Source organism: Juglans microcarpa x Juglans regia, chromosome 6S (genome assembly GCF_004785595.1).
Source record: "Juglans microcarpa x Juglans regia isolate MS1-56 chromosome 6S, Jm3101_v1.0, whole genome shotgun sequence".
NCBI classification, from domain to species: domain Eukaryota; kingdom Viridiplantae; phylum Streptophyta; class Magnoliopsida; order Fagales; family Juglandaceae; genus Juglans; species Juglans microcarpa x Juglans regia.
In genome coordinates, this window is record NC_054605.1 from 14,040,582 (window position 1) to 14,063,828 (window position 23,247).

The following is a 23,247-nucleotide window of genomic DNA, read 5'->3' on the forward strand; positions in this document are numbered from 1 at the left end:
CCGTAGTTTCACATCCACCTTCATCACGGACTCAATAGCACCGTCCGATTACGACGATCTCGTTGGAATTTTGGACGACAACCATGATGATGCCTGTGACCCAATCATAGGCGACGCCCTCGTGGACCACGTTAAACAATAGGTACTTTCGATCCGAATCGTAACAGGACACGTGTTATTCCGTAGGCTTGTACCCGTCGGCTAATAAGGTAAATTTACGAGTTGGCCCATTACATATATGGATAGATCTATATATATATATATATATTATATTGTTCTTGCTCACCCCAAGACAAATAAATAAGTGCCGGTTCCCCAAAACGAAGAAAACAGAAGCAGCCAAAGTCACTTGCGAAGATATCACACGCACTCGTGCTATCTCTGTCTCTTCGCTGTCGGCTCTATTTTCATATCACGCCGTCGATTAGCCGGAACCCTAATTCGATCCGCCGGGAACTTAAAGACTCAGGTTAGTACACAATCTCCGGCTACAACTGGTTTGGCTTTGTTAGGTTTTTATGATGTGCCTCTGGTGGAGAGTGTTTAGAGACTTACCGTCGGGTTTTTTTTTTGTTTGGAGCAGTAGATGACCGAACGATTGGGGACCAGTTGAGAGATCAAACGGGTCGGATTTCGTCACCGGATGGAGGGAGGTAGCGTCTCTAGACTTACTTGTTCTGGTACTGTTCATTTCCTACGTTTCTTAAAGTGATAGGGTTTTTTTGCATGTAAATTAGAGCAAAGATGTTTGCTTGGTTTGCTTTCAAATGGTGAGTTTACTTTCAAACCGTTACACAGTTTTTTTACCCTATAGCTTGACTGGGTACGTACTTGGCACGAAATAGAAATGTTTACTGGGTAATCCCTAAATTGATTGAAAAAATAGTTCATGTTTTTCTTTATATTTTTTTGGGGCGTTCTGGTTGTATCTGGATTCTGGGCATATGTGCTTGCATAACTAGTTTGAGAAATTGGTTTTACTGCCATTTAGTTGTGTTGGTAGGTATATACAGAAAAAAGGATATGGTTTGATTTGTTGGTACTCAATTATAAAAAAATTAGAATGTTCAACCCTTTCTATATGCATATCTATTTTTATTAGTAAGATAGCCACTTATTTAGAAAGAAATTATAATAGTAAGATAACCGCCTTTTAGTTTATAGGTTTACTTGTTTATGTAGTATTCTATTAATGAGAATGCTCCTTGGCCTGCTTTCTTTAAGTTTCAGTAGTTTGATTTTAAGTTTGATTTGCACCTATGGTCATGATTTCTCATTTTTGATGGAAGTATGTGCCTCTTCCTTGTACTCTATCCAAGTCTCGTAGATATTTCCTATCTGTGTTTCCCTCCCTATTAATGTGGCTAATCACATAGAGAAAATATAGTGGGAACTTTTTTGGAGGCTCTCAGCAAGTGTTATCATATACAGATGGAGGTTTTATCTCGGGCTCTTTTTGGGGGCTACTATCTTCCATTAACATTTCCCACCTATTTTTTGCAAATGATACTGTGACATTTTGCGATGGAAATTCAAATTAAAAGTCAGAATTGGTTACCGTGGGAAGTGTCCCTAATGTGGATAGCTTGGCTAGCATAATGGAGTGCAGAGTATCCACTTTGCCTAAGAAATACGTTGAACTTCTTTTGGGTGCTGATTTTAAGGCCAAGTCTATATGACATGGGTTTATCGGGAGGATTGAACGGTGATTGGTTTGCTGGAAGAGGATGTATCTACTATCTAGCGAAGGGTGGTAGGATCATCTTGATCAAGAGTATCCAATTTTCGTACAGATTTTCTGCCCCTGTTCCCCTCCCTATGAATGTGGTTAATCACATGATAGTTGCAACTGACTAGGTGAAGAAATCAAATTTCACATAGTGGATTAAAGCGTGCTCTCTAATTTCCAGAGGGAGGTTTACGAGTTCAAAATTTGCTCGTGTTTAATTGGCTTTATTGGGAAAAGGGCTTTGGCGATAGCATGAGAGGGAGGCTTTGTGGAAAGCTGTAGTGGGCTCTAAATATGGTTATGCTTGGGGTGAGTGGTGTACTAATGAGTTTCTTGGGCCGCATGGGGTGTGGTTTGATTTGGGGTTTTTCTGGTCATATTGGACTTGAGGTGGTGATGGCTCGAATATTATATTTTAGCATGGTGTATGGAGTGGAGGTAACGGCTCTTGAGGAAGCTTTCCTAGAAATGTAAAGCATTGCACGTGTACAGGAGGCTTCAGTAGCTAATCTATTGGATTTATCCAGTGGATCCCCTTAGTGGAATGTCATTTTTCTAGACAGCTCAGACTTGGGGATTGAAACCTTCACGAAAATTTTCATTCTCTTATACGCGGAAGAGATTACGTTGTGGAGGTGTTAACAATCTGTACCATTTCCAAGAAAATGAACTTCATTGTTATAACACAAGATGATGGCTCTTTGCTGGATATCTGGCTGAATAAGGCACATCTAAGAGCAACTTTCTTTGCTTGGACACCCTCCTTACTGGATCATCGCAAGGGATAACTCAATGAAACATTGTATTATTGTGATTAATTGGTGCTTCATGTGCAGAAAAAGTGGGGAATCAATAGAATGCCTTGTGAGAGTTTGCTAGAATCTTGTGGAACGACTCATTTGGTAAAGTTTGGTTGGCTTTAGTATGCTCAGAAGGTTAGTAGTTCTCTTTGCAAGTCAGTGAGGGTTATATGGCAATACGCAAATCGCAGCAATGTTGAAAATGATTCCTTTCTGTCTAGTATGATGTATTTGGAGGGGAAGGAGTGATAGAAAATTTGAAGTTTGAGAGCAGTTGATGGAAGAACTTTAAATTCATTTTTTAGATGCTTTTTGTTTGTTTTGGATAGCCGCTAGATACTGGAATGGGCTGGTTTTTCATTATTTTCTTGCATCGTCCTCTATTTTAACTAGATTTTTTTGTATACGTATCAGATAGAGGATTGTGCCACATGTCCTATTTTCATTGATCTAGATTCTAAACTGTTAGATGTTACTTGGGGTGTAAATTGCCAATAGTTTTTCTTTTTTATAAGTAAATTGCCAATAGTCTAGAGTACAAATTCTCAGTTTTTGTAGTTTTAAGGTGTAAACTGAATAAAAGATGGTTGTTTGAGATGCAAAATGTCATTTCAGGTTGATACTTTTTGACAAAATTGTAAGCATGGTGACATGGATTTTATGTATTCTATTTGTGGTGATCTTATCCTGGCTCAGATCTACATAATATTTTTTTCTGTTATGTTTGTCTCTATTTCTTTCTCTCCCTGTTTCTCTCTCATGTTTTCTTTTTGTAGGGATACACCCATGGATTATGATGACAATGAGTTCCAAAGCCAGAATCTTCATTTAGCTGGTGAAGGAAATACCAAATTTCCTCCGGTTTTACGGCCATATGCTCTTCCCAAGTTTGATTTTGATGACAGTCTTCAGGGACATTTAAGGTTTGATAGTCTGGTTGAAACAGAGGTTTTTCTTGGTATAGAAAGTAACGAGGATAACCAGTGGATTGAAGATTTCTCTCGGGGGAGTAGTGGGATAGAGTTTAATTCAAGTGCAACAGAGTCTTGTACTATAGCAAGGCGTAACAATGTTTGGTCTGAGGCCACTTCTTCTGAATCTGTTGAGATGCTATTAAAATCTGTTGGTCAGGAAGAAATTATTCTCACACAAACTATTGTTAAGGAGTCAAATGCATGTGATGAACTGGGCTGCTTAGTAAAGCAAATGGAGCCTAATCCGGTTCTTGACAATAACATTTGCAGAACAGGGGATATTACTAATTTACAGTCTACTTTACTGCAGAATGAGAATCCTGAAAACTCTTCTGGGTTGAAGGGGGATGTACTAGAAGAGCAGCCCCATGTTGAAGATACTTCACTATCTCATGAAGTTGCATTTTCTGTGGGTGGAACATCAGGTGAACTGGATCCAAATGCTATAAATAGAAGTGACGTTGATACTTTGGCCGAGGAATATCTGAATGATAAAACATGTAAAGATTCTTCTGATTCAGTGATGCAAGTTGGTAGCATTGTTGCATATACAGAAGATATTATTGCAAGTGGCAGTGAGGTGAACAATGAAGATTTACTGCATCAGTTCAATGATCTTAGCAATATGAATTCAAATGGAGTTGAAACAGGAAATGATGGGATAGGGGAGGAATTTCATCCTTTAAGCAGAGAGGCTGAAATAGCTGATCAAAATTTGAATGGAGATGCAGTTGAAAGTAGTACCTCCCATTCAGAAAGCCATCTTGGCTTGAACTCAAAGTTAGAATCTGTGGAAGAAGGAAATGCAACTGGAAATCGCACCAGTAATGTGGCTGAGCCTTCTAGTATGGTAGACAACAGTGATTCTGACTTGCATGTTGCGGAAAGATGCTTAGAGGATGCAGGTATCAGAATTCCTGATGAGGCCATGAAACATGATTTGGTTTTGGTTAAAGATACCAATGTTTGTGATCCATCAAAGGTAAATACACAGGAGGTTTCACCACTGACCATTAAAGATGATACTAATCATGAGGGGTATGCAGTACAAGTTAGAAATTTTAAAGGTTTACTAACACATGGACAAGAAAGTTCTGGTGAGAAGGATGATTTGTTAGAAAGTGGTTGCCAGTTAGATAATGAGGTGTTAGCAACTAAATCTGAGGCACTTTTATTGTCCATGGAGAACCACAAAGTATCTAAGGTTGAAGGTGATCCAAACAATAATAGTCACGAGGGAGGAACTTCTAGTGTTTCTTTGGTGTGTTCTTCACCTGAATTGCATAAGGAAACTCATGAGACTGAATCCCTGAAAGAAATTCACAATGGTTTTGGAGTTTCGAGGGAGGATCTAATTGCCGAAGATCATGTCTTGTCCTCCTCCGGGAATGAATCAAGTCAAACATGTGGAGAAGAAAAAAATCATGGGAAGAGTGGTGTTCCTGAAGGTGATATAGATGTTTCTGTCTGTGCAAATGGAAGCACAAAGCTACCTTCTAATTTCAGTAGTGCGGTTGGTGGATCTCTTATCATTGATAAGGGGGTTGGGAGTTCATTTTTTTGTGAAGGGAGTGCAGGAAATGAGCCGATAATTTCAAAATTACAATTTGATGCCAATGTTGGAAATGAATCAGGTATATCATATCTCATCTGGTATTGATGGAGGCTTAAACATGTGTTTGAAATTTATAAATTCTAAGGTTATTTCTTTTTTTTTTCTGCAGCATCAAATGCTATCTTGGAAAATGCTAAGGTGGCATCCAGTGACACAATGTCTGGAGTTCTCTTGCCTTCTGATAATGGTATGACTGCAGATGGAGTAATTGACTGCAGAGAGGTTCAAATGACAGCTTCTGTTGTGGGGTATACTCACTCAGATAAAAAAGAGCCACCTGCAACCAAAATATCTACAGATGCAAGCATATCTATATTGATGGAATCTTCAGAAGTGGAAAATGAGCTAGGTCCTGTTTCTGAAACTGAAAAGGATGCATCTTATGACTCTGCTGGTAAGGTGTCGCAAGAAACAGTTGATGGATCTCTGCCAATGGCAGAAACTTGTAATGCAGAAAGCCAGAGTGAGGCTCAAATGGCAGTTACTGTCGGAGTTAACCAGGAATGCCCTAGAAGGATGGAAGTGCGCGCTGTTATCCATGATATAGCAACAAAAGTGGGTGATTTTGAAAATACGCCCTCAAAAGTTTCAGGTGGGCATATGTAGTTTCTAATGGCATGTCGGTTCCTTTTTTTTCCTTTCTTTTTTATCATTTAATGTTAAAGTGATTTGAAATCTCGAGTCTCCTTTCTTACATATTTCTGATATGTATGTTTAGTAATCAGAAATTGGCAAGTTTTTTAACTTTATTTTACTAATATGCATCTGAGAGAGGCAACTACTTGTGAACTATGTTTCACTAGGTCACTTCTTTGTAGCTCAACGTGCATGACCACATTCCTTTAGCATAAGTTTGACAGTATCTTGTAAACCGCAAATGATTTTCTTGTGATATCATTATGTATGTATCAATCTTGTGGAGTCTACCTCATCTTGCCTTTAATTAGTGCTAATCACAGTCCTTAGTTGAGGTATATTGCCGCTTTTCTTTCCCTCTAGAGGCATATGCTCCATGCAGCTCCTGTTTTGGGCTTCCAAATGATTGATATCACCAAATAATTTTTTTGGCAGATGCATAACCAATTTCTTGCATCGAATGTTAATCCTACTTAGGTGTTTATCTTGTATACGACTTGTGTACATGGTTATGCCTGTTGTTTTCATCAATAAATTCTTGATTACTCATTAAAAAAAAGAGAGATGGTGCTCACACAAATTATGCCTTTTCCATCACTGAGACTAGGCAATATTTTTCGGAAGTCGATGGTGGCTTTAGACTATGGAGATGGCTATTGCAAGCAAATTGTTATGCCAAACACCAGTTGTGAAACGTTGTATGTGTGTGTGTATGTGTGTATTTATTAGAGTAATAAGAATGAGCTAATTTTGCAGGCTTTCCTAGCCATTTCTATTTTTGGGTTTTACCATTTGTTAGTCACCACATAGATTCTATGTAATGTCCCAATAGAAGGCCAAAACCACATGACCTATACTCCAAAAGGACTAGTTAATGATACAATTGAAGTCCCATTGGAACATTATAAAGAGCAAGAACTTCTCATTTCCAAGCAATGTGGGATCCCATACACCATCTATCCTTATCCTTATCATATGGGGTATCACATTCTATCATTATAAAGAAAATAGCATATGTTAGAAGGCTAGTGAGCTATGGCTAAAATGTTACCTCTTACACCGATAGGAATGTGGAGGTGGTTGAATTTATATGTTCTAAATCTGTTAGGTTTCTGTTGGGTGCCTTTTAAACACAAAGATAGACATGAAAAATTATCCATTAAAACTAAAATATGTTCTAAACCTTTTAGGTTTATGACGCATTTTGTCCCAACTTAATGGTAGGTTAGCATGCATGGTAAATGTAGGGAATGCAGGGAAAATATTTTAGTCTAAACTTAAGGCGCCAACCAATCTTTTGATTTATTTGGGTTGCAACATATTTTTGGGTGGGTGAAAAAATAAAAGACGAGGTTACCAAATTACAGTTATTATAACTGTTGCAATGTGCTGGGCCAGGTTGGAAGCATGGCCGATCGGTGTGATTGTTGGCCCCATATGTACCTTTAGAGAAGTCAAGGAGATTGATTAAAGTTATTCTTCTTGTTTACTTGTTTGAGAAATATCAGCAATCTTTCTTTCCCCTGGTTTATCAAAAAAGAAAAAAGAAAAAAGAAAAACCTTCAATGCTGCTTGGTTCAATGATAGTAGGTGGAGAAACTTCCTAATCTAAAATTTTTTACTTATAAAAAAAAAAAATTCCTATTGTAGGCGTTCTCTAGTTTCTTTCAATGCGTTATTGCTGCTCGAGTCTGGGTTACCACCCACTTTTGGATCTTTGATAGGATAATGAATTGGGGTAGTTATTTTGATGGACAGATTTTGGATAACCTGCCTGCATATGCTTCTGGTCGCTCTGCAAATGGATAAAGATTATGTCTTAGGAGTAGTATGGTAAGAGAAATGATTTAGGATATAGGGAAAGATTTTTTTTTTTTTTTTAATCTGTAAATAAGATTTTATTGATCATGGGAATAGGCAAAAGCCCCAGTACATGGGTCATATACAAGAGCAATGCCTAGGAGTGATGTTCTAGTGGGACAAGAAAATCATTACAAGTCATGCCATTAAAATCAATTGCAATCGACCATTGGAACAAGTGTTAAAAAAGAAAGTTCTAAGTGCATCCAATGACCACTCACGATCTTCGAAGCTTCACTCATTCCTCTCCAAAGACACCACCATAGGCAGATCGGAATCATCTTCCAAATTACGGCAATATGAGAAGTGCCTTAGAGACCTCTCCATGAAGCTAAGAGGTGGGTCACCCTTCTTAGCATCACCCAAGCTACACCCACCCTAGCAAAAAAGTCATTCAACAAAGTTGTGGCAATCTCACAATATATTAGAAGATGATCGACAGATTCTCTGCTCTTTTTACACAAGCAACACCAATCCAAGACTATGATTTGGCGTTTCCTTAGGTTGTCGATAGTGAGAATCTTTCCCAAAGAAGCTGTCCATACAGAAAATGATGCATTTAAGGGGGCCTTTGTCTTCCAAATACTCTTCCACGGGAATGGATTTGCATTATGCTTAGAGATGAATTTTAGAAGGAGCTTACTGTGAACTTCCCTTTTGCCGAGGGGTGCCAGAAAAGCTTGTCTTCACCTTCCTTCATAGGAACATAAAAGACTGGATTGTAAAATTCAGAACTTGCTTAACTTCCCAATCATGGACAGCTCTAAGAAATGTGACATTCCATCAGGGAGTGTCGTTAGTTTGGTCAAGGATGTCTGCAATTGAAGCTTCCTTAAGTGCCTTGTCACTACACCATGTGTCATGCTAGAATTTGATTTGGGACCTGTTACCCACGTCAAAACGGGTAAGACTAGAAAATTTAGTCCATCCTTGTCTGATGTGCTTATAGAGTCCCACCCCTTATAATCCACTCACCTCGTTCGAGCACCAACCTCCCTATGCTCTACCATACTGAGTCAAACTATTCTCCACAAAGCTCCATGTTCTATGGGATATCTCCATAGCCATTTGGTCAACAACGCCTTATTAAAAAGCTGCAAATCTCGGATGCCCAAACCACCTTTGGAAATTGGGGACAAACGGTGGCCCATTTTACCAGATGAGATTTGAACAAATCATTCGTCCCTTCCCCTAGTAAATCCGGCTGTATTTTCTCCATATAGTAAGCCACCTTTGATGGAAGCGGAAATAAAGAGAGGAAATAAGTTGGTAGGTTGGAGAGAGTACTTTTGATGAGTGTGACTTTGCCACCTTTGGATAAGTACATCCGCTTCCAACTAGCAAGTTTTGGCTCCATCTTTTCTAGGACATCATCCCAAATGGATAGTGATTGGTAATGAGCACCAAATGGGGAGGCCAAGATATTTCATGGGTAAATGAGATATCTTACGTCCCAAGATAGAAGCCATACTATCCACATTATGCACATACCCCTATGACTTATCATTATCACAACTGGAAAGTAGAATCTGATTCGTGTTCCAACTAGCAAGAGAGGTATGCTATGCTAAGTGACCCCTTGTGAAGCCAAATCTCTTTGAAGAAATATGTTGTAGCTCAAAAACTTTGTAGTGTGAGAATGCAAAGCTTCTTTTGCTTCCTTTTTACGTGTCTTGTTAACACCTATTTGTAAAAAACAAAGAAGAGAGGAATTAAAAAATATTTAAATGAATGTATTCCTGGTACCGACTAGCATTCGAAGTTCAGGATTTATTTGTAGGACCAATAAAAGGGACTTTAACATGTTGTGGGAAAGGTTTAAAGTAAGAGTTTCAATTATTTTGGTTTTGAATCTGTTTTGAGTTATTATATTAGTGTACAATTGACGTTTGAAGACAAGGAGAGAACGTTAGAGGAACTGTTAGCATCATTTTATAGCACTCTTTGTACTTGGGCCATTGCTGTTGATTTCAATGGCATGTCCCTTCATGATTTTCTTGTCTCTCTTGTGCCCTCTTTGTCAGGGCTCCCTATTGTATATACTGGACTAGGCCTATTCTTTGAGCAATATAGTTTTCTTACTTATCAAAAAAAAAATATTAGTGTACAATTGACTAAATTTAAGAACCTTGTTCCTTGGAGTCTTCTTTCTTGCTTGGTAGACGATTGTATTGAAGTTCTTCAGCTGTTTTCTAATTACTGGATTCAATTGTGCAGGTGATGTTTATAAAGTTCATGAAGGTTCCTTATCCTCTGCACTTTTGCCTGAATCTCAAAATGATTTATGTGCACTAGAAAGTGTAAGCGCTTCTGCTAATGTTGATAAACATACTGGTTCCTCTAATATCACAAGAACTACTGAGCAATCTCAGAGAGAAAATGAAAATGAGCAAGAGAAGGCATCTAAAGAGGAGGGAATCAATGGGCCCACAGATCAGAATGCCCCTGTTTCTGAGGTCATTGACGTGGATGCCAGCAATATTTTGCCTATTTCTGGGGATTCAAAAAGAAACGACACCTTCGAACAGGAACAGAACTTCACTTTCGAGATCAGTTCATTGGCAGATCTGTCTAGAAAAGACACCGCCAAGAATTCACAACCCTTTCCTTTTATTCGTGCTGGCAAAGTGACACCCGTAAGTTGTGTTGTTCATGACTGACTTTATTGTAACCTTTTATCTTGGGAGGTTTTGTTATTTCTTTTCTTTTTTTAATTAGTATGACAAATCTTACTAAGGTGGTGTTACCTCAATACAGAGTCTGTATTGTTTCTTCTCTCTCTCTCTCTCTCTCTCTCTCTTCCTTTGCTTATTTTTTTGTTTATCCGGGCAAGATTCTTATGTTGATATGTTTTTGGGTTTTGGAGGATCTTATTGTGCCCTTGCACAATTTATACTTTTCTATCCTTACCAATAATTAATCTTGAAGATTGTAGAGGGTTCTCCTTCAACTTCTGGCTTAGTCCCAATGGAAGCAAAGATTTCACGAGATATTTCTAATGGAAGTCCACAAGTATCTGAAGGACAAATTACACGTGGTGGGAAAAGTTCTGGTGAGCGTAAAACAAGGAGACGATCTGGTAAGGAAACTGGAAAGGAAACTGCTAAAAAAGGAAATCATGTGAAAGAAACAACTCCTGCAAGACAGTCAGAAAGAGGAGACAAATCAACTAATGTGTCCTTGAGTCCATCTGCAATTTTCCAGTTTGTGCAATCAGGTGAAATGCAGCACTATGGGCATGTAGAAGGCAGTAATACAAAACCAATTTTTGTTCTTACTGCATCGACATCAAATCTGCCAGATTTGAATACTTCAGCTTCACCATCTACAATGTTTCAGCAGCCTTTCACGGATTTGCAGCAAGTGCAATTGCGTGCTCAGATCTTTGTTTATGGAGCTTTAATGTGAGTCCTGTTATTTTCTATATTTTTATATATAATATTGCTGTAGGTTTCTTTGATGAAGATTTGTATGGTTGACTTAATGGGACGTTCTTCTACTTCTACAATTTTTGGGTATTTAAGATGTGTCAAATTTATGTATATGAAATTCTCTGCAGTCAAGGAACGGTACCTGAAGAGGCACATATGATATCAGCTTTTGGTGGACCTGGTTGGCTTTCTGTCTCCCTATATGTTTTCCTTCTGACACATTGCGAATGTATGTTAACTTTTGGCATGCTGTGCTTTTAGATGGAGGGAAGAGCATTTGGGAGAATGCCTGGCGCGCATGTGCGGAAAAGCTGCACATTCACAAGTCTCAACCCATCACCCCTGAAACCCCTTTGCAGTTGCGTCCGGGTAATTCTTTGGATTGTAAGCTGTTTATTACTCTCCTGATTTAATTGAGTTTGTAGGTCAGTTTCAATATTCATATCTACAGGTGTTAGGGCTCTTGAACAAGCAATTAAACAAAATGCATTTCAAAGTAAAGGCATATCGTCCCCTCTTGGTCGAACCAGCAGCAAGGGTATTCCAACAGTTGTAAATTCTGCGGTAGCCCTCTCATCACCACTGTGGAGTATTCCTACCCCTTGTGATGCTCTGCAATCTAGTGTCATGCCAAGAGGTTCAATCGTGGATTATCAGCAGACACTTTCTCCATTGCATCCTTATCAAACTCCTCCAGTTAGGAACTTTGTTGGACATAACACTTCGTGGATACCTCAGGTCCCATTTCGTGGCCCCTGGATGGCTTCACCACAAACTTCTGCACCTGATGCTACCACTCATATTTCTGTGTTACCTAACGCAGAAATAATTAAATCGACTCCAATAAGAGAATCATTCATGCCACATACATCTGCAATAAAGCATGTCTCTGCCGGTCCAATGGTGCAGAGTGGGGTTCCTACTAGCGCTCCCTTGCTTGATCCAAAAGAAGTAATAGTGTCACCCAGACAGAATTCGACAGATCCAAAGTCTAGAAGAAGGAAGAAGACTCCAGTTTCTGCTGATCCTGGCCAGTTTGTTTTGCAATCTCAATCTCAACCAAAACCAGTTTCTTCTCCTGCTGTTATTAGTCATCTGTCTACCTCTGTTTCCGTTACAACTCCAACAGGCTTTGCTTCTAAAGCCACATCAGAGAAATTCATTATATCTGAGCCTGCTTTGTCATCCACTGATATCCTCAAAAGGGCAGGCCAGGATGTAGAGCAGCCCTTAGGGCAGGGGGCTGCTTTGTCAGAGGAGACACTTCGTAAAGTTAAGGAGGCTAGGTTACAGGCAGAGGATGCTGCTGCTCTCTCTGCTGATGCAGTCAGTCACAGCCACAAAATATGGAGTCAGATGGAAAAGCAAAAAAATTCTGGTTTGGTAGCAGACGTTGAAGCTAAATTATCTTCTGCAGCTGTTGCAATAGCTGCAGCTGCTGCTGTTGCTAAGGCAGCGGCTGCAGCTGCCAATGTTGCATCAAATGCTGCATTGCAAGCACAGCTAATGGCAGAAGAAGCACTTGTTTCAAATGGTAATGACGATCCCAGTCAATGTAATGGAGCTTCTCTTCCTGACAGTGTGGATATTTTAGGAAAGGCTACTCCTGCATCCATCCTGATGGGTGAAAATGGTACAAACAGTTCCGGTTCAATCATTACAGTTGCTAAGGAGGCTGTTAGAAAGAGGGCTGACTCTGCTTCGGCTGCTGCAAAAAGAGCTGAAAATATGGATGCGATTGTAAAAGCCGCTGAGCTGGCTGCAGAGGCCATCTCACAGGCTGGGAAGATTGTTGCTATGGGTGATTCTTTGCCATTAAGTGAGCTGCTAGAAGCTGGTCCAGGGGGCTATTGGAAAGTTTCCAGAGATTCTTCTGAGCTAGTTTTGAAAGCAAGCAACATGAATAGAGAACAATTAAACAGTGATAGTGTTAGAGGGGGTCCAGATACTTCTACAAAGCATTCAAAAGAGGGACGCTTAGATAAGAAAGTAGCTCAGAGTACTACACTTGAGAAATCACCAATTACAACAGAGATGCCTAAAGGATCGATGGAGGATCATATGAGATTGGCAGATGGCTTTTCAGGTATTGTCACGGCCAACGAAAAGGATTCAAGAGGGCAGAAGGGCCGAAGAGCTTTTGATTTGGCCAAGACTATTGGTGTGGTTCCTGAATCCGAGATTGGATCAAGACCTTCCATAACAGTTCGGAATGAGTATGAAAAGGCTGCGGAAAATTTTAAACTGAGCTGCATCAAGGAGGGTTCACTTGTAGAGGTCTGTCAACCATAGCTCCCCCCCCCCCCCCCCCCCCTCTTGCGATTCATACGACTTGAGTTCTAGTTTGATCCTTGCAATCTTTCTAGAAAATCTTCAGTCCCAATGTGGCGTTATACCATGATTTACACCACCCAATGGGAAGCTGACACATCAGCTTTCCATTGGTTTCTGAAAAAACAGGTGCACTCAAATCATTTACAGAAATATGCCCCATCTGCCTTTTTTCCAACCTTTGCCTCGTCACTCGACTCTGATCATTACGCCAGTATGCCGCACCACAAACAAAAGTCGCCCAACCGTGGAGTGTCGATTGATGCCAAAAATCAAACAAGGAAAAAAAAAAACTTGTTCTTTCCATTTATGTTTGTACTTTTTCATTCTGCTATTTTGTTCTAAAACAAGATTTTGCACAAAACTTGCTAAAATTTCAGAACCGAATGCCCAACTACACTTACCCTAAAACTGCCAAACTAGGTCTAATATTTATCAGATTTTAATATTCAGTGGGGCGACAATGGCAGAAATAAGGAGAGATCAAATGTGGGGGTGGGGATCAGAGTGGGGCGGGGAGCTGACTAGGTCGGCAATGGCAGAAAGAATATATTTGGAAAACAAAACCGTTTTAGGGAATTATGGGATGCATTGCGTTTTCTCAGAAACCAATAGGAGGATGATATCACTGGATGGTGTAAAGCCAAGCTTTACTCCAGATCAGGACTAAAGTCGTTCTCATTTTTCAAATATCTGCATGCTCTTCTATGCCTTCAAGTCATCTGGTGATTCTGTTGGATTGCAGGGGGTTTATATTCCTTTATTATCGTTATTATTATTAGAAAAATCTTATTTATAATCCTTTTTACTATCATCCTCTCAACATACTTTGATGTGACATCAAATGATTGGCCCACAAGTGAAACATAATAAATGATCTTCAATCATTTAATACTGCATCATGGGATGATGGGAGGATAATTGTAAAATGGATGGTGGGTAGCATTACTCTTATTATTAACTTAGCAATTGTGTATTTTAGGTTCTTAAGTCTACAGATGGATTTAAAGCTGCCTGGTTCACTGCCAATGTATTGAATTTAGATGATGGGAAAGCTTATGTGTCTTACACTGAACTTCAAACAGATAATGGTAAGTTGTTATCAGTGTGTCAGCTGTGAGCAAGTTTACCTATGCCACGGGTATTTCTTTCCATAATCTTTGAAGAGGGGGATGCTTGAACAAGCCAGCCTAATTATATATGTATTACATGCATGGACACCTTGCTTGTCACAATTGTTGGCTGCCAGAGGTGTAATCCATCTAGGAAGGCAATTTTTCCAGGAAAAAAATAATAAATTATGCTTCAAGCATTTAAAGTGATTGATTATTCATTTGTTTTACGTTTTCTATTTCTCAACTGTTTAGGGGAGGGACAGCTAAAGGAATATGTGGCACTTCAAGGTGAAGGAGACAAACCACCAAGAATACGCGCTGCCCGTCCTGTTACTGCACTGCGATATGAAGGAACGAGGAAGAGACGTAGAGCAGCCATGGGAGATTATAATTGGTCTGTTGGAGATCGAGTCGATGCATTGATTGAAGATAGGTATGGGGTTATAATGTCCATGTATATAAGTTATATATATGAGAACTGGAAACCGTGACATGGAATCCCATGGAATCCTATTCTAAGGGCTGGTTTGGTTACACAAAATCAAACTATTTCATATTATCTCATCTTATATAATCATTACAACTTTGTCAAACTCTTACTCAAAATATAAGAAATAATTTAACTTTTTCAAATCTCAAAACAAAAATAATATTATAACAATATTTTATTCAACTTTCAACAAAACATCTCATCTCATCTGAACTGCGTAACCAAACGAGGACTAAAAGAATTTAGTATAGAAAAAGTTTGAGAATCTGCCATATTGGATACGACCCTAGGAAGGATGCTACACATTATTCTTGCTTAGCACAAAGATAAAAGAAGTATGCAAATGAAATCCTAAGCAACCTTTATCAAGAAACTTAACAACATCCCATGCTACATATAAGTTATATATATGAGAACTGGAAACCGTGACATGGAATCCTATTCTAAGGGCTGGTTTGGTTACACAAAACCAAACTATCTTATCTCATCTCATATAATCATTACAACTTTTCCAAACTCCCACACAAAATATAATAAATAATTCAACTTTTTCAAATCACAAAACAAAAATAATATTATAACAATATTTTATTCAACTTTCAACAAAACATCTTATCTCATCTGAACTGCGTAACCAAACGAGGCCTAAAAGAATTTAGAATAGAAAAAGTTTGAGAATCTGCCATATTGGATACGACCCTAGGAAGGATGCTACACATTATTCTTGCTTAGCACAAAGATAAAAGAAGTATGCAAATGAAAGCCTAAGCAACCTTTATCAAGAAGCTTTAACAACATCCCATGTCACTACAATTCATAAAAAGAAACTTAAAATTAGTCCTACCTTTTTTATGAGCAGAGAAATGACACTGCACAGGGAGCACTTCAAGCGCTATTCAACAGCAGTCCTATTTTTTTAATCTGAAACATCACACTAAACATAAATTCCTACTGTGCTTCTAGCACTTATCAAAAGCTTCTTCTAGGTAAGGCTCTGATGCTAGTTTCCCTGGCTTGGACACTTGTCCTCGACAGTATTTGGTTAGTTACAACATTAAAAATAAAAATAAGTTGAATACCGAGTAGATAAAAAAACATTGACGAAACATTTCATGAAGAAAGAATTCATGAAAGAAGACGGTAGGGCTGACTTGATGAGCACCCCTAGTTACGCTTTGTTATTTATATGGGTTTTTCATACTAGTGTGGGCACTTGTGGGACTTAAAGGCAGTACTTTTACTATAAAAAATATATAGGCTCTACCATTATGATTGTTACACTATTTCTACATGTTAAATATAGATCCAAAATTGAAAACTTGGATCTAATAATGATTTTCTTTTATTAAAAAAAGTCCTCTAATTTTGGGAGGGTGGATGATTGAATCATATCTGTCTGAATGACTTTTCTGGATCAATCAGCAGAAATAAAAGGTTGAAATTTAATTGAATACAGGAATGAACATGTTGAATACCGTTTGAAAATCTTTGTATTTCATGGAGGATAAACCAGTATGTTAAGGCTACTAAACATACTACCTTCAATTATAAGAGGAAAATAAAGTGGAAGGATTAATACCCACTGTTCCTTATTGTATTCCATCGTCTTGTATTGGGGTCCTTAACTGAAATCATTTAGACAGGACCCAATTTTCTACTCCATTCTTCTACTGTGTGGAGTCAAGTGTGAAGCTTGGATTTGCAGTTCTGCTGCTGCTTCTTATTATTACTTATTAAAGAAAATATAGTGACCCTCAATTGAGGTTGTTTTTCATTATTTTCATATAGCATTTGCGGTTATCAGTGTTGGGTCCATTTCTCAGCTTTCTGTGCTGCATATAGCAATAGCATAATTCATCTCTTCTTCTTTGATTTTGTCTTCCAGCTGGCGGGAAGGGGTTGTCACTGAAAAGAACAAGAAAGATGAGACAACATTAAATGTCCATTTTCCAGGTATATGTGCCTTTTTCTGAATTTTTTTTTGGGGTTGGGGGGATGAATACTTATGATTTTTATTTGCTCCCTATTATTGCATAGTGACCCATTTACTGGAAATGACTCGCTATCGTGTTCTTGCAGCTCATGGAGAAACATCTGTTGTGAGAGCCTGGCATCTTCGGCCTTCTTTCATTTGGAAAGATGGGGAATGGGTCGAGTGGTCCAATTTGCGAGAGAATGTCTGCACTTCCCATGAGGTGAACTTTAGTTTTTCTTATGCTTGCTTGTCTGATTGATTCTGATATTAAGTTTGTTGTTCAGGGTGATACACCGAAGGAAAAGCGACTCAAGTTGGGCAGTCCAGTGACAGAGGCCAAAGGGAAGGGTAAGGTGTTCAAGAGTAGGGATGTTGTTGAATCAGGAAAACTGGAAGAGTCAAGATTACTGGATTTATCAGCGACTGATAAGATATTTAATGTTGGTAAGAACAGCAGAAATGAGAATAAGCCAGATGCTCTCAGAACTTTACGGAGTGGTTTGCAGAAGGAAAGATCCAGAGTTATTTTTGGGGTTCCTAAGCCTGGAAAGAAGAGAAAATTCATGGAAGTAAGCAAACATTATGTTGCAGATCAGAGCAATAAGATTACTGAAGCAAATGATTCAGTTAAATTTCAGAAATATACAATGCCTCGAGGATCAGGATCCCGTGGATGGAAAAATAGTTCAAAAAATGATTTGAAGGAAAAACAACGAGCTGAAACCAAGCCCAGAGCTCTTAAGTCCGGAAAAGCACAAAGTCTCTCTGGGAGAATTATTCCAGCAAAGGACAACCTTTTGAGCGCAGTTTCTGCTCCTGACGATGCCACCCTAGCAGATCTTTCAGCAAAAGATAAGGATTCTGCAAGTCATGCTGAGAACGCATCTGGAAAGAATAACAAGTTGGAAATTGGATCACTTTCTAGCGCTGAGGGAACTACAGAGGGCCCACTTCTATTTTCTTCTCTGGCTCCCTCATCAGATGGATCCTCCAGGAAAGTTTCCACATTAAACGCCAAATCTGTAAGGGTGAATAAAGGGAAAATTGCCTCTGCCGGTGGAAAGTTGGCTAGAATTGAAGAGGACAAAGTTTTTAATGGTAACCCTGCAAAATCAGCCTCTGGAGTTGTTGAGCCTCGTAGATCTAATCGCAGAATTCAACCGACATCAAGAGTAAGTATTTAATAACATTCTTCTAATTTTAGAATATATTGTTCTGATGCAGTGCCAATAAACCTTAACTCAAATGGCATTTCTGCCCCCCTTAAAATCAAGAGAGGATGAAATAACGGGTCTGTGATCCACCAGGGGCATGTGTGCTTATTAAAGAAGCAAAATGCTCCTTGTAATGGCATGTGTAATGCATATACGTACCTTCATGTTTTTGTTTGAATGCTTGCATATAATTTTTTTTTTTTTTTGATAAGTAGTAAGAGATTTTATTAATGCAAGTAGATAGGCATAGCCTTAGTATACAAGAAGTATACAAGCAGAAACACCTAATACAAACTATGAACTAGGAACTAACAACGTCTAAAAAGAAACATTTAAAATATCCCCATTCAGTGCAAGAGTTTTCGCCCAAAAGCAAAGAGTTCAAAGGAAAAAATCTCTAAATTCTCCCAACTAACTTTCTTTGTCATCAAAACAGTGTCCATTCCTTTCTAGCCTTAAACACCACATTAAGCATAGAGGAATCATCTTCCAAATGTCAGCAATGTGATGGCTGCCCATAAATCCTTTCCAACAAGCCAATTGATCCACGACTCTCTTGGGCATCACCCAAGCTATACCCGACCTGCTGAAAATCTCATCCTAAATAGTCTTTGCCACCTCACAATGCAGAAACAAATGGTCAACCGACTCCTCATCTTTCTTGCACAAATAACACCAGTCCAGGCAAATTATACCGTGTTTTCTCAAATTATCCGTTGTCAGAATCTTCCCTAGTGACACCAACCAGCAGAAAAAAGCAACTTTAGTCAGTACCTTGGATCTCCAAATACACTTGCAAGGGAATTGGTTGACACAATGGCACATCAGCAATTAACTTTTTTTTTTATAAGTAAAAATATTATATATATCAATAGGAGTAACCAAGTACACTGGACATATACAAGAAAACACCTAGCCCATACTAGAGAGCTCCTAATGACCCAAAAAGCCCGTGAAAAACTATCCAAAATACACCAAGCTTGAACTGGAATAGAACACCTCTTGTTTCCCATAAGACTAATACTCCACCCGAAACTCCCTCTACAAGAACGTCTTCATAATGCCCACCTTTTAGTCTTCCCTCGACTCGAGCTACCACCCTTAGCATCGTAGTTGATTGTCCAAGAAAAATGTTTTAACTCCTTGCTTTTCTTAAAACTTGATTTGGTTTCAAGTGAGTGGCTCGCCTCAATCACAATGAGTAGTGCTTTAAATTGGTCTTCACATCCTCCATGTGAAAGCCCCACGATATGTTGAATCTCATTAATCTTATGCAGAACCCAATCTGATGGGGAACTTGCTGTATTGTTTATCGGAGGAAGAGAAACCAGGAGAACAACATTATTCCCCGACACAGTACCTAACTGCACTCCTGACCATAGACATTCATCCTCACAAGGTACAAACGACAAACCTATAATTTCTTCCTTGCCATATCCTGCATACAAATCCCGAACCTCCTAAACAACTACATGGTTGCTGTCACCATTAAAGGTTCCTCCCCACCATCGACAAGGACATTGCTTGAAGGTGCTCCACCCCCGATAATTCTATGCCACTTAGCCAGACCCTACTGCTCCCTCAGGAGGCATAGAACAAGTAGGGGAAGCACTACCTTCTATTACTCTTTTTTTTTTTACTTAAAAAAAAAAAAAAAAAAGAAGAGGCTAGTCTGTTTCTTCCAAAGTACTTAAGACCCTGGAAGGACCCCCATCTTCAATTGAAAGTGAACCCTAGAAAAAAGTACTAACCTCATTTGCAACTGGTGACTGAGGGAAGTCAGAAGACAAGCTACCGATATTCTGAGTGACACCAGCTTGAACAGTGATGTCGACGTCCAACAACCCTATCTATGAAGGCATTGTAATGCCCTTTTCCGGCGCACTTGAGGCCTTCAAATGTGTAGGATCTACCCCCGCCCCCCTTCGTCTGTTTTTGACCCACCACCCAAACCCACAATTAGGTGCAGCCCCTTATCCACTTTAATCATGAGATCTCTTACATACTTCATAACTCCCGTCAATTGAGCTTTGACTGCCCACAAGACCCCTTCTCCACTTCTCCCAATGTCACCTGATAGCCTTTGTCTCGTACAAGTGTCTTACCCTTACCTTCCACCTCGGAGCTATTCTCGGCCGAATTACTCGCCAGTGACCTCAACACCATGGCGTACAAGGCACCTTTGACCGAGGAAGGCCTTCCTACTGTCTTTCCATCAACAAACTCCCATCTGTTTGCATGCTTCAGAATAGCGGCTTTGGACCCAGTAACGCTTTGAATGGACTGTAAAAAACCTTTCCATCCAATGCCATTTGTGCCCTCCAGAATCATCAACAAACCTTTCCTCCTCCTTGCATTTCGGAATTATGAGAGTTGCAGAAAGCTGCCCCTTGCGTTAATATGATGTTGAATGATGAGAACTCCATTACCCATCCTTAGCTCCCTGAAGAATCAATCATGATAGTTGAGTTCTAAACAATCCTCTATCCCCTTAGTCACCTACAAAGCTGCCATCCCACCTAGACACATGAACTTAGCCATCCTCTTACTACATTCAGAGATGCGAAAACTATTTCCTCCCTCTTTCGTAAAAGCGAAATTTTTTTATTCCACCTTCAACCACCTCTCACCTTCCATCTGAGACGAATCCACGTCGCACGTCGTCATCTCTGATCCCAAATCTCAGGATCATCTCGCTTCGTCATCTCAGGGAAAAAGATGTTATACAAAAATAAAATGCAGATTAGAATACGTACTACACCAGATCTGCGATGACGAAAATAAAATGCAGAACAAAATCCCGGTCGCCGAAGGGGGACCGACGTTAGAGGGCCCTCAAAAGAAGTCGCCGGAGCCCGTCGGACTTTTATGTGGTGGTGGCAGAGGTAGAGGTTTGACGGTCGATGTTGCCTCCAAGATAGAGAGAGAACCTTGCGAAAGTCCAAGTCAGCAGAGGGAGGACCGACGCCAAACGATCCTTAGTGAAGTCGCCGAGGCCCGTCGGCCTTGTCTGTGACAGTAGTGAGGTGTCACTCGCCGGTCTAGGGTGGGTGAAGGGTGGTGGCTGGTTTGGGTGCCTTAGGGTTTTCTCTGTCCGTTCAAGCAGTAATTGGCAAATCGTAAACGGTTAATAATAAGAACTACCAGAAAAAAATTGAATTTCCAGCATGTTGACACACCATTCTGTCCTCTCTTCCCTGCACCATTTTTGTGTCATACAGTATACTGAAAAAGACTAACAATCGGCACTTGCCAATCACGAACATCTCTAATAAATCTCACATTCTATCTGCTCGGGAATATTAATGGAAAAATATACAGAATCAGCTACAGTAGCATCTTTGTTCCTTGCCATTCTAAACAGGGAAGGAAAAGCATTCTTGAGAGCCAATTCCCCACACTATATATGCGAAACCTTTGCTGAAAAAATCATTTGTATTTATTTTTTGAATTTGATATTATAAGTTTATAACCGATAATATATAGAAATATGACCTAATTCATTTGTATATGACCTAATTCTTTGTATAGGTCTGAGAATGAGATAGTATGTGGATGTTTAAAACACAAAAAGAACCACATCTTTGTTTGATGCTGAATAAATTTGCCTACTTATTGAAGTTTATATGCTAGGACTTCATGGTCTAGCTTGAGCATGCTAGTCTGATTGGTTACTAAGGTTGAGATATGTGAGAGGTTATTTGTGGATTGGATAAGGCCTTCAGTTCATTAATTATCATGTTGACTAGCTGTGGGTTTTTGTAGTAATGGGGCTTAAATCTAGTATCTATTGTTTGAACACTTATCTCTGATAAGTAAATAAGAATCCTTAGAAAACTGCTTTTTTGTTTTTTTTTTATAGTGAAAATCGTGTTTCCTTCAAGGTCTGAGTTTATCAAGATATGGTTCATGTAATTTCTGCCCCTTTTTTCCTGCCAGAAATACTTGTATATTTTGGGTCTCGCCAATGGGTTGGCAGCACTAAGGAAAGGGAAAAGTTCTAGGGTGGAATAGTAGAATTACAGTTGGCAGTATAGTGTGCCATCGATCATAATTCTAAAACAATAAATGCCATGGCAGGGAACTTTAGGCATCCTTCCCTCTTGTGCCTTTCCTGCTCTTTTTGTTCTTGCAGTAGTTAACACATACATTATATGCCTTCTGATTTTGTGCCTTTTTCTGCTTGTTGATTTTGCTGGCTACAGCTACTAGAAGGATTGCAAAGCTCGTTGACCATCTCAAAGATTCCTTCTGTTTCGCATGACAAGGGTCACAAGAGTCTTATTAGGACTGCTTCTAGGGGTAAGATGTTACCTGAGGACATCTATAATTTAATGTTGTGGCAATCTCAAGTCTTCTCAGGTGTGTACAGTATGTGAACTAGAACTAATTGCCTGATTTTTACAGGGAGTAACCATGGTTGAAAGGATCATTTGCAGTGAAAGGGTTCCAGTTCAGAGAATCAGAGTTATTGGATGACCAACACTAAGAATAGTTTGTGTATATTTATAGGAGGGAAGAGTTAGGAATGGAAATTCTTACTTCCTGTGGTTTAGTCAAATATGTAGTCGGTAGATAAATATTGGTTTTAGTTTCGTCACAAGTATTATTACAGTAGGTCCTCCCTACCCTGGTTAGTTGTATATGGAAAATTCTCCATGTAATTTGGCTTGAGAATTACTGAGGAAGCCTGTAGATGATCAATCAGGAGATGTTGCTGCTGCGCTCCTACCCGATGCTAACTTCCTCGATGCGATCATCTCTGTGCTTGCGTGCGTGTGTTTGTTTCCTTGTCACTGCAGCCCTATCCCCTTCCCTCCCATTTTAAGAACCATCTTGTTACTTTGTATTACTCCTGCACTTCTCTACCGAGTTCTGTTTTGGTGCCACCTTTGGATAAAAAAACGAATAATATTCAACTTTTAAGCAATTTGTTTCATGAAAAATTCTATTTACAAATCAGTATGATACCTTTTATTTCGTTGACACGTTGGCTACCTTCACGCTAATGAAAAAATGAAAGTATATATTTATTGTTCATTCTCTCATTATCTTCTCATTATCTAATAAATAATCT

The 23,247-nt window shown here is 39.2% G+C and overlaps 1 protein-coding gene across 3 annotated transcripts; it reads left to right on the plus strand.

Annotated features, from left to right (window-relative positions):
* Positions 1-302: 302 nt before the first annotated feature.
* On the plus strand, positions 303-23,100 carry LOC121236967. Of its 3 annotated transcripts, none has more exons than XM_041133498.1 (16): positions 303-469; positions 584-680; positions 3,306-5,137; positions 5,228-5,710; positions 9,832-10,250; positions 10,543-11,018; positions 11,174-11,226; positions 11,307-11,414; positions 11,497-13,322; positions 14,359-14,467; positions 14,744-14,924; positions 16,867-16,934; positions 17,061-17,176; positions 17,241-18,128; positions 22,376-22,472; positions 22,578-23,100. In XM_041133498.1, exons 3-16 carry the CDS (start codon positions 3,316-3,318, stop codon positions 22,592-22,594), a joined length of 6,663 nt encoding a protein of 2,220 aa, XP_040989432.1. In that variant the 5' UTR covers positions 303-469; positions 584-680; positions 3,306-3,315; the 3' UTR covers positions 22,595-23,100. The 3 variants fall into 3 exon arrangements, with proteins under 3 accessions (XP_040989432.1, XP_040989431.1, XP_040989430.1); XM_041133497.1 differs by having other exon boundaries at positions 584-653; XM_041133496.1 differs by lacking the exons at positions 303-469; positions 584-680 and adding an exon at positions 2,510-2,664.
* The last annotated feature ends 147 nt before the right edge of the window (positions 23,101-23,247 follow it).

Bases quoted from the DNA above. Each gene is read 5' to 3' on its own strand.
- LOC121236967 (XM_041133496.1), top strand. The intron at 14,468-14,743 runs GTAAGTTGTTAT...TCAACTGTTTAG, and splicing joins TGAACTTCAAACAGATAATG to GGGAGGGACAGCTAAAGGAA. The intron at 18,129-22,375 runs GTAAGTATTTAA...TGCTGGCTACAG, and splicing joins GAATTCAACCGACATCAAGA to CTACTAGAAGGATTGCAAAG.